Genomic DNA, 12,308 nt, shown 5'->3' on the forward strand with positions numbered 1-12,308 from the left:
TACCAAAACAAACGGGAAAGGAGAGAGAGATTAAGAGAATAAACATAGGAAAGGAATGCTATAGAGGATGACTGGGAACAATGTTTCTGAGATGACATACAGCATGTGGTTCCTGCATGGTTGACACTGACCCTCATCATTAATCCAGCTCCATAGAACCTGAGCAGCACCACTTCAGAAGCAGTACTGGAGCTCCTGGAGATTCATTGTCTCTCATCATATCGATGCACTCAAGACAACTTTACATTCACTTCAGACTGTCACAATGCTAGCAGATAGCAATCAGACAGCCTGGCTGGCTACTGGATATGACTTGATATCACTGTACTAGGGAGGGAGTCAGGTGGCTGAGCGGTGAGGGAGTCGGGCTAGTAATCTAAAAAGGTCGCCAGTTCGATTCCCGGTTACACCAAAATGACGTTGTGTCCTTGGGCAAGGCACTTCACCCTACTTGCCTCGGGGGAATGTCCCTGTACCTACTGTAAGTCGCTCTGGATAAGAGCGTCTGCTAAATGACTAAATGTAATGTAATGTAATGTACTATTGTCGCTGTCAGTGGTGGAGTCAGTGGTGGAGTCAGTGGTGGAGTCAGTGGTGGAGTCAGTGGTAGAGCTGATGGTTCTGACTCGCCATACTGACAGGGAATTGAACCTGCACGCCTATCGAACGTCAAGCAGGAGATTGTGGTCTGACTGAGGGTAACCATGGATAGTTGTGGTCGAGGCTTCATAACTCTCAGCTCACACACGCACACACACACACATCTAACCAATGACCCTGACTCCCCGGCCTCTGCTCAGGGGCGATTGATGACCCAGCTATTATTGGTTCACAGTAATTGCTGGGCTATCATTGGCTTGCTGTGCTTGCAGGCTCAACTGCCCTTCTGTCTGCTGAACAGGGTGTGTGCGCGTGTGTGTATGTGTTTGTGTGAGTGTGTGTATGGGGGGTGGCACAGACAACTCAACAGACACACGGCATACAGGAACATACATCCAAGCACTAGCACACACACACACTCACACACTCACACACTCACACACTCTCTCTCTGCTTTCACACACACACATACATACACCATATATCTGGGCGCGCTACAGAAAAGCGAGAGGGAGCAGTCTGGAATGAAATATAGCAGAAAGATTGTGGTTTATTGATCCATAAAGAGAGACCCTCGATTGTCTCACTGTTGGTCACTAACCCTCAGTTAGTAGTGTATTCTCAGGTTGGTACAAAAATATATTTTGGAAACCTAACCTGGCATAAGGTTTGTATCTAAAAGGGAATACTTAACGTAATGGATACCTAATCAATAGCCTCTGTGAGGTGTTGTGTAGTGCGGTGATGAGCATTTGCCTTTAGTTACCAGACAGACTCACTTTCTCATCAACCATGTTTATTTCACGTAGTTGGTTGCCAAATGGTTTTACTGTCTTTATAAATGAGGCCATCCGAAACAGACCTTTACCTTGCTTATTGTTCTTCAAGTATGACAGTACCTGTCATGTTATATATGAAATGTAAAATACACGCAGCATGACCGGGCTTCGGATTAAACGGCTGTTTTTACCGGGGCCACTGGGGCTCCACATTCCACACCTGCGCCGGAGCCGCATTCCCAGTCTGTGTATCACTGACTCCCTCCGCGCGCCCCGTGTGCCAACATTTCCTGTGCTCCATATCTGGAATGAACTGTCCAATGGAGCGGAGAAATGCTAGATGGGAGTGGTTCCGTTATGAGGTCACGGAGGGGGACTGAACCGGGGGCGCAGCAGGCGGAGAGTCGTGCGCTGGAGAACGATAAACATGAGAGCAAGAGACGTACTGTATAAGCGGTAGCAGGAAACGTTTTATTTGAATAAGGTTAGCAAAAAGAATAACGGATAGCGCCGCGGAGAGTCTAAGAAGAGAGAGACTGATAAATACTAGTGCGCAGTCTCTTCGTTACGGGTGCGTTGAACGGAGAGAAATCCCCTTGCTGTTAGCAAAACGGACTCTGAAGGGAGAGAGAAGACGTACGAGTACAGTGAAGAAAGTTTCCATTTCTTGAAACAAACTGGAACTCCGACCATATTGTGGAACAGAAATCATGCTCCCCATGTACAGTGTGGGATAGTTTGAGTCTCATGTGCGTTTGGACGGATATTTTTCTCTCCTGGTTTACGGTTACCCGGACTAAAGTTTCTTCTGGCGGAAAGTAGACTTGAACACTGTACGCCACGACCCTGGACATTTTTTTCGGAACTTCTTTGACTGTTATTGGAACTGCGTGCTCGTCGTGTTTCGGAGCTCCACAAGGGTATACTAGCTCGCTGGTCTGAGCGGGGGTCCGGGGGGCGGGTAGTAGGATTTTATTTAATTTTTTCCCCATGGCCTCTTCCAGAATGTATCTCCTTGCAGTATGCATTTTGGTATCTGTGTTTGCGAGGAGCAGCAGGGCTCTACTGTGCCTGCCGTGTGATAAGTCTAAATGCGAAGAGCCCAAGCACTGCACCGGGGCGGTTGTGCTCGGGATCTGCGGCTGCTGCTCGGTCTGCGCCAAGCAGAAAAACGAGAGCTGCGGTGGGGTTTACGGTCTGTACGGGACCTGCGACCGGGGGCTCCGGTGCGTAATCAGACCGCCGCTAAGCAGAGGCTCTATCACGCAGCATGAGGTCGGGGTGTGTGAAGGTTTGTATCGTGTTTGTATTATAATATTTCTAGTCATTCGTATCATTCAACTCGGTTTGAAGTTATGGAAACACTTTTTTTTACAAGGTTCTTTAGTTATACTATGAGCCGTTGCAGTTGAAACTATATTAAGTAGCCCAATCAATAATTTATGAGACACTACCCAGTAGAATTTAATTAATTAATTCGCACCGGCTATATGCCCAGTTATCATGTATTGGCCTTTATGCACCTGAAATGTCTGCTACTGTAAATGTATCGATGTCTTGTATTTGCTATATGCATAATCAAGCCAATTGACAGGCCTGATGTTGATGAAAGGTACCAGTGCAATAGATCATAGACACCGTAGTCATGTTGTCAATATCGTAAAGGTCATTCAAATAGTTTCTTCGTGTTATGTCCCTCAAGCTACATAACTAGTTGCATAAACAACGCGCTCCACGCCAAGTGTTGCGAGGTCTGGAGACTAGAGGGATTGAGCAAGCGGAGCTGGCTAATGTGTTTGCAGCATGTCGGTTTTCCATTTCTTTAGGGTATAGCTAACGGATTCCGTGCTGTTTTTGGACGCCGTGCCAGCCCCTCTCTTTCCGCCGAGGCTTGTTGTTTTTTCGCTGGAATGTCTGCTATGCAACTCAACTTGCGTATCTACCCCGTGTACTTTAACATAGAGCTTTCACTGGGGACGTCGAACCACTCGCTGCTCTTACCTGGCAGCGCAGGTGCTCCCCGTAAAGGAACGGGGGTTTGTTCTTTCAAGCCGCCGCTTCTCTTATCATTTTGCCGTAACGCTTTCTAGACCATAGTTGTGATGTTGCGTGATAGCCCCGGTAATTACGGCTCCCCTGGAATGCTGATGACGCCTGGGGCACGGGGTGCTTGGCTGGTGCGAGAGATCGTGATTATATCTGACGGGTCGTGATTTGATGCTTCATTCCTCAGACATGCAGAAAATCATCTATTATGATGAGTCTCTCTCCTCGACCCCCACTCCTCCCCCCTCATTTTGTCTCCTTTTTTTGTACTGAGCACGAAACAGAAGGCTACAATAGAACCGAAAACTAAAACCTAACCACCTCTGTTACATCCACACCCTCTTGACCTCATACCCAGAGGAACTGATGCACCTGAGTTTCACTTGATAGGGTTTGAACCATGTAAAACAAATCCAAGCACCTAAACTGTACCAAGCGGACACCGATTATTATAAGCAGGCAAGATAGGTATAGACAGGCATACAAGTATCCTCACACCTGTAGCTCTCTCTAACTCCTGCTCCTCTAGTCTTCTGCTCCTTCATACTCCACTTTACTCCCTCCCCTCTTTCTCTCTCCTCTACTTCCCCTTCCTCCTCTTCACTCCCTCTCCTGCCTTCTTCTCACAATGCCGCTGTAGAAAAACATGATCTGAGCGGACTCCCTGGGGACCTCCTGTTAGCAGCCCAGCTGTGGAGCTACCGTGTTAGGTTAGTGTAGTCCCAGGCTGTCAGTCAGGGTTGCCAGGTTATTGTAGTCCCAGGCTGTCAGTCAGGGTTGCCAGGTTTGTGTAGTCCCAGGCTGTCAGACAGGGTTGCCAGGTTTGTTTAGTCACAGGCTGCAAGTCAGGGTTTCCTGGTTATTGTAGTCTCATGCTGTCAGTCAGGGTCGCCAGGTTAGTGTAGTCCCAAGCTGTCAGTCAGGGTTGCCAGGTTAGTGTAGTCCCAAGCTGTCAGTCGGGGTTGCCAGGTTAGTGTAGTCCCAGGCTGTCAGTCCGGGTTGCCAGGTTAGTGTAGTCTGTCAGTGAGGGTCCCTGAAGAGTCTGGGAAGCTGTGGGTGCCCTCTCACCCTGAGGCTATGTCAGACAATTGTATTGCTACACACACAAAAACACATACAAACACTTTGTACCCCTACCCCCTCACCCAGTTGTAGTGAGCCTGTATTTCATCCTTTAGACTAGAGCCATATTTTGTATCCGTTCTGCTTCTGTTGTGGAGGTTTTATTGTGCATGTTTTGTGCTGCTATGTGGACTGTGTTATGTATTAGTAGGTCAACAGCTGTGTGGTCTCATTGAGAGCTGAGAAACAGCAATAGAAGTATTTGTTCTCTCTGACGGTCTTTGAAGATGTCTGGATGAAATAATCAGCTCTCATGCATATGCATGTATACCTAAATTATGCATAATTTAGAGAATGTTTATGGAGTCTGGAGGAAGCTTAGCTGGCGTCCTACAAGGGATATTAGGGAATTTTGAGGTAAACATTTAGCCCTGTCCCTGCTGGCCTGACCTGGCCCTGATGTGAACCATATTGGAAGTCATTGATTACGTGCACTAGTTGTTTGGACCACGATGGTCGATTCTCATCTGGAATATTCCCCATGTTCTCCCAGAGGGCAAAAATGCAAATCAGCCACATGGCATCCCTTCAAATTCCCGGCTTCTGACCTCTGCCGTGTATGTGATTGGATGCCTCAAGCGCCTGTCACTGAGCACAGCTCTATCATTGGACAGAGAATGTGGGTGCGGGGAGTGACATTGAAGTGACACTGTTCTAAATAGGAAGGTCCTGAATCTTTGGTATGGCGTTCCTAGCGTGCTCTAGTGTCCTAGTATGCTGTTGTCATTCTGCTTCACTGGTATGTTAGTCCACTGACTCTGGTACCTTCTCCCTGGTTGGGTATAGTGTAGTGGAGGTGGTTCGTGACCAGGGTTGGATTCCCACTACTTCTCTGCTGTCCCTCAACATTGTCAGCATGATCCACTCTGTGGATATTGTGTAGGTGATTTGGGACTGTGGATTAATAGACCTGACCATTATCTCTGCATGCACATACACACACACATGCACACAAATCGCTATGGGGACAATTATTAGTGTAATCGTACTCAGCTGCCGACCGCTGAGGCTGAGATAGGCTGGCCCATCGCAGATGATCATCGTGGTTATAAAGTCATCCAGACATGATGAATCATTCATTAGTCTCATTGAGGTCGATACCAGACCCTCTGCTGTGCCACAACTAAAGGCTTCTGACAGGTCCACTTCATCCCAAATAGAGGCGCTGACACCATACAATTTCATCCATCCATCCATCCAACCAACTTTTAATCCATCCATCCTATCAACCAAAAACCTATATCCTGCCTCAAGGCATCCTCCATACAATCTACCCTCACTGCCTCAATGGAAACTGTCTGCATGCATCCATTCCTGAGTGCTGCAGAGAGGTGGGGGAGGAGGGGGTTGGGGTAGACTGGACGGGGGGTAGATTGGGAGATCGAGGTAGCTCAGACTGGTCTGCAGAGGGAGCGGGAGGCAACCGAACAGCGATGACTCTTGTTTACCCCTCCCACTGGCAGCCATGATGGTCTCTCTGAGTTGAGGGGAGCGCTGTGCTGAAGCCCTGTCGAAGAAGCCACACTGGCAGGTCCAGTCTTGTTTCTGGGTGGTTCTGGTAGGCCGACAGTGACCTGTGTTACTCCAGAGAGCTGCCCGCAGTCTGCAGTCAGGAAGAAGGTCAGGGAGCGCAGAGGAACCGGAGAAGAGCTGGACACATCATACCCTTCCTCCTGTTGTTGCAGCTCTCTCCAGGAATGTGGCTCTGACTGGCTGGTAGACTAAATGGCTGGTTTGCTGGTTTTCTCCTTCAATGGCGGAATTTGAGCAGACTGGCTAGCTGACTGGCTAGCTGTCACCAGCTTGTACCAGCTCAAACCAGAACTTTCCAAAAATTCCACCAAATGAAAGTAGTGAAAACAGGAGGCTAACAAGAAAACAGTGGCTAAAACCTAGAATGGAATGTTGGAACAGGTTCTGAATCCGTAGTTCTGGATTTCTAAACATTCCATCTGCGTGCTCTGCTGGGTCCTAAACGCTCCATCTCCATATCCTGGCTTCTGCATTCCTGTGAAGCCACCCTGTAGAGACCTGCTGCATGCTAGGGCACAAGTGCCTATTGAGGATGAATAATAATCATTTATTTGTTTAGTTTACACCCAGGTCTGGGTCTACAGACATTGCTGGCATTTTTAGCCCGTGATGCAATCCTGCTCTGCTGCTGTTCAGCTACGTTAGAGAAGAAAGACCCTGTCAGGACCTTCAGAAAGGACCTTCAGGGTTAGATCCCCTAGATCCCTCCACCTGCTCAGTGACACACTATGCAACACGACTCCCTGTCCGCTTGTTCTACACCTCAGCTGCAGCCTCTGCTGCAGGCTGGAGAACTGCCAGAGATTTGGCTGACACGATGAATGACATCATAAGTCCCATCTAGGTAACAGATAGTAACAGTGGTTACAGAGTTTCACCAGGTGTGATTGTGACAGCCTATAAGGGTGTGACAAACAGTGCATTCCCAGAGTGCACCTGGACAGCAACGTGATGTAAGGGGTCTCTGTGCTGAGGGAATGTTCTAGCAAACTGGTGTCACTCCTTAGAATCTCCCTAGAATATTGCCCTCCGCTCGTTAGAACACTGGCACTCTGCTTGTTAGAACCTTGGTTTCTTCTAGTTTCAAATCTGGCCCCTCTACTCGTTACAATACCGGCATGTGCTTGTTAGAACAATGCTCGTTAGAATGCTGCTCATTAGAACTCTAGGCAGAAGGGTGAAGGGTTGAGAATAACTCTATACTTTGACATGATGTCACAATGTAAAACACTTAGAAGGGGTGGATTAGCACTGCAGAGCTGTGAGACTGGATACGAACGAGCTTTTCTTAGTGCGACAATCTCTCCAGCCTGCAGTCTTAAGTGTGCACTTGTTCCCTTGTAACCTTGTCCTCTTTCTAATGCACTTCCCCCTGTGGCTCTGTGCGGAAGTGAGGGAAGTGAGGAGTGTAAAGGGGTCCCTGTCGCTTGGAGCAGGCAGAGACCACATCAACCCTCTGCTGCTGGAGGCATGAAGACACCACAGGGAGAGGCCAAAGAACGCACACACACACACACACACACAGAAGGGAACAGGGAGTGCAGTCTATTGTGCGGGAGTACCCCCCTGTGACTTTTGAGGCCTCTCTCACACACACACACTCACACACACTCACACACACACTCACACACCGCCTTCCTTTGGGCTGGAAGGCTGGATGAACTTAAAGAAGAACACAGGTTGTCTTCTGTCGTCAGGGAAGACAAGCGTAAACGTTCACCTCCTCCTCCACTGGCTTCTTGTCACGCTCCTCCTCTGAGCACACACACACGCTCACTCAAACAAACGCACACATTATCACATATGCACCCACACAAACACACATGTAGACGCACAATGGACAACATAAGTGCACTTGTAGATACACACACATTCACACAGTCATCAAATATACACACCAAAACACATAGACACACACATAGACCACACTCAAATACACACATTCTCTTTCTCATTACCTGGAGAGTGAACATGCATGGTGAAAGTGTGTGATTACAGACGATCCACAAACCTCTCAGAGTAACTCTCTGACTCTGAGGTTTTCATCTTGCATGGTTTTTTCTGTCTGCTTCTCTTCCACTCTGCTCCCCTGGCTCCTTAAACAGCTTTAGTGTTTTAAACTGTAGGTGATAATTAGCTACCACCATGTACCCTCGACACTCCTCGGAACCAGCCCTCGCTACAGTCTGCCAGCTATCACACGCAACACACAACCGGACATGGGCACACACACACAAAGGTTGCATGGCACTACTGGCAGGCAGGCAGACGTCATTCCACTGATGGCTCTCAGGCTCTCAGGCTCGCGTGTCATGTAGCTTTGTTTGAAATGCTAATCAAAGCACAAGAACCACAGCTACATGAAAACATATGGAGTGCTCGTGGGTTTCAGCCAGATTTGGTTTTAACACAGGGCCTGTTCACTAATGTAGAGGCACATACCTAATTTACACAGGCACACACACACACACACACACAGTATAACATCTTTGTCTCTCTCCAATTTAATCTCTCAAACACACTCTCAGACAGTCTATGACTATCACTCCTATGTCTATACGAAGTGCAAGCAAACATATACAAGCGGTCATAAACAGACACACACTCAGACAGACACACATGCACATACACACACCAGTGATAAGGTACAGATAGAGAAAAGCAGTGTTCTACAGTGGGGTTTTGTTTGCAGAACAAATAAGGGCTGATAATGGCATTGTGGAGGTCAGAGCGCGGTAAGGTTTCTACATGGCCTTGGCTGTCTATCACTAGTCTTCTCTCTTTCTGTTATACTCTCTTTCTCTCTCTATTTTCTCTGTCTCTCACCCTCTTTCTCTACCTGTGCATTCACACTTGTGCAGTGGACAACTGACTCATTTTATGTAAAAAAAACTACTGTTGTAGTGTAAAAAAATAAAAGTTATCTCTGACTCTTTAAAAGCCACAGTAGTGTCTTACACAGTAGTCATAAACACCCCAATGTGATCGCCATCCATTCCTGTCTGTTATCGTGTCTCCAGGCTTCTGTACGCTGTTAGACAGGTCGCTGGTGCTTTTTGACGATGTCACGTCAGTGATGTCATATCCTCTTCCTCCCTCCTCTCCAGACGAAAACTGGGACGATGACCAGCTGCTGGGGTTCGAGCCCTGCAACGAGAACCTGATCACCGGCTGCAACCTCATGGATGGCAGGTGTGAGTGTGACAGCATCCGCACCTGCAACAACCCCTTCGAGTTCCCCAGCCAGGAGGCCTGTCAGACTGCCCTCAAGAAGATCGAAGGTACGCCTGTTGGTGTGTGTGAGTGTGTGTTTGTCTGTGTGAGACAAAGAAAGAAAGCTTGAAAAAGAGACTGTTTGTGTACGCGTGGGTTTGTGTCTGTCTGTTTCCAAAAACCATGACGAATGTCGTTTGTGTCGTCTGGTGTTAGAAGACTCCTCATTCAACCCTGGAATCTTCTCATGGCGTAAGAGACTTGGCAGTATCAGTAATTAACTAGGTTAATTGTTTTCTTCTGCCTGCTTGTTAATTCATAAGTGTTGAGACGGGAATCAAACGGCATTATCAATCGCTTTCTGTCTGCTCCTAACTCCCAGAGAGACTGGGCTGCTGTCACAATAGACAAGACTACCCCTTCTCTCTTCATCTCACTCTTTCTCTCTATCCTTCTCTCACTCCCTCTGTGTCTCTCTTCATCTCTCTACCTCGTTATGGTCTCGTTAGATTTGTGTCTCTTTACCTCTCCCTCCCTCCCTCCCTCCCTCCCTCCCTCCCTCCCTCCCTCCCTCCCTCCCTCCCTCCCTCCCTCCCTCTCTCTCTCCCTCTCTCTCTTTCTCTCTCTCTCTCTCTCTCTCTCTCTCTCTCTCTCTCTCTCTCTCTCTCTCTCTCTCTCTCTCTCTCTCTCTCTCTCTCTCTCTGTTGTTCAGCTTTGTCTTTCGTGTTGTCCCGTCTCTCAGCATATTTAACATTCAGCAGAGTCACATAGTGAATAACAAGCCAGTGCTCCCTGCTATCCTTCATTCAGCCCTTCATTCTCCGTGTTGGAAGTCAGCTCTGTTGTTCCGCCCTCTCTCTGTCGGGCGTTTTTTTTCTGTGACAGGTTCTCATCAGTCGTTCCGAGATAAAAAACAAACACGCGCGCACACACAAGTGCACAGTGTTTTGCGGAGGCCTGATAAGGTGGTAAGCGGCGTATCAGAATGTTAATGTAGCAGAGAGGAATGTTACCCCCCTGGCTGTGTTGGAGTACAGATAGACGGACGGACAGACTGACTGACTGACCAAGAAGTGGGGAGGAGGAGAAGGGAGGGAGAGATACGGTTGGTGGAAAGGAAGGAAGACGGTGTGTTTACAGAATGCTGGCAACAGAATGGCAATTAAAACTCCCAAATAAAGACTTGTTATGACAACCGCCGTAGCAACCAAACTGTTGTCGTGCATCGGCAGGTGTGCTTCTGTCTACTCTGACTCTGTGATCAGCTAGCCAGGTCTGGTCTGATCTACAGTCCACAGCTGCTCTTTCATGTGGCCCACTCTCCTGCACCTGTCGGCCTCTCTCTCTCTCTCTTTCTCTGTCTGTCTGTCTGTCTGTCTGTCTGTCTGTCTGAATACCTGTCTGCGGATGTAGACAGGTATTCTATAATTCTTTGTACCTCGAAGTCCACCTCTACCTGTAGCTTACCTCTACACAGGGCTCAAGTGTCACGCATTCGCAGTGATTCACGCATTTCAGCCATTTCTCACGCTCTCACGCCAACACCTTGTATTTCTCACGCATTTCTACCATGTCTCACGCTAAAAAGTAAGGGATGACTTGTCCCGTTATATACAATTAGCCTAATGGCCGAGGCACAGGCATCCTAAGGGAAGATGTACCGGTAATGTTTTTATGGCGAAAGAAATCTCTACACCTCACTCTAAGTATTTTGAAGTGTAAATGAGCAGTCACAAATGTATGCTTTTTAATCTATGCAATCTTTATAAATAATAAGGATGCATATGTATTTCAAATACAGAAATGTCAGTTGTAAAATCTAAAAGTCCTTTTACATTTTGAGAAAATTATCAGAATGTTTGATATTAGTTTTAACGAAAGGTTTGGAGGTGATATAGTATTTTTTTTAAGGCCCAGCTGCAACCGATGAAAGCACTTCTCACAATTTCCCCAGAAATTGTACCCTCTCTGGTTCTACCTGCACCTCTACCTGACACATAAGATGGAGAGACAGAAATTGAAAAAAAGTAAGACAGAGAGAGAGAAAGGGAGGGAGTGAGAATGATCTAGATGTGGGTAAATGATTCTCTACTGTCGGTCGGTCTGTCTGTCTGTCTGTCTGTCTCTCTCTTGTTCGCTCTGATTCTCTCGAGGTGAATCATGATGTGTGACCGAAACACATGGGCTCTCTTTCCTTTTTGGTTTCATGTGTGAAGCAGATGGAAGAGTGTGTGTGTGTGTGTGTGTGTGTGTGTGAAGAGTATGGTGGAGAGCCATATGTGTGTGTGTGTGCGTGTGTGTGTGTGTGTGTGTGAATAGTATGGTGGAGAGCCATGGGTGAGAGTGTGTGAACAAACGTAACAAGCTTCTTTTTTTTTTACTTGAGACACACTTCAGGTTTGATAGTTGTCATGTAAGTCATGTATTGAATATAAACAGCTTTGTTGGATGTAAACATGCTGCTATTATTAGGAAAAGTTCAATATAGTTTCCTGCTAAGAGATTCTGACTTCATGTACTAGATAGGTGATGTGATCTCTCTGTCTCTCTCTCTGTTGGTGGACCTTTGCTCTCACGTCCGGTATGTGAGGATTGTGAGGAATGACAGGAATTCAGGCTCTGCTGCTGGTATGAACGGATGTTCAACAAATAAACCATAAATAATCTCTGCAACAGACCTTAACGCGATGTGATTGGGTAGATATGGGCAGGACGTGCGCTGCGATTGGACAGATCTGAAATAGCTATGTGTTTTGACCTCTGACCTTGGTGTATCTCACGATGACGTCATTGGAGCCCCCGCCGGAGTCTGGTCCTCGGAGAATCAGCCAGTGTTCAAGGTTTTCCGCTTGAATTAGTCCACACCACGACTTGTTCACTTTAACTACTTTATTATAGTAACAGCTCTGTGGCTTCACTACTGCTTAGACCTAACTTAGTCTCTCATGGTTACGATATTTGTTGTGTGTTTGTGTGTTACCACAACAACCGAAGAATAAAAGTAAAATAACTCTT

At 47.2% G+C, this 12,308-nt stretch overlaps 1 protein-coding gene across 1 annotated transcript in view; it reads left to right on the forward strand.

Moving 5' to 3' along the window:
• The first annotated feature begins 1,729 nt into the window (after positions 1-1,729).
• Positions 1,730-12,308, forward strand: part of crim1 (cysteine rich transmembrane BMP regulator 1 (chordin-like)) — a 47,944-nt gene continuing 37,365 nt past the window's right edge. The window contains 2 exon segments of the mRNA XM_047014265.1: positions 1,730-2,670; positions 9,188-9,361. Coding sequence (XP_046870221.1) covers positions 2,370-2,670; positions 9,188-9,361 — 475 coding nt within the window. The 5' untranslated portion in view covers positions 1,730-2,369.

This window comes from Hypomesus transpacificus, chromosome 3 (genome assembly GCF_021917145.1).
Source record: "Hypomesus transpacificus isolate Combined female chromosome 3, fHypTra1, whole genome shotgun sequence".
NCBI lineage: Eukaryota > Metazoa > Chordata > Actinopteri > Osmeriformes > Osmeridae > Hypomesus > Hypomesus transpacificus.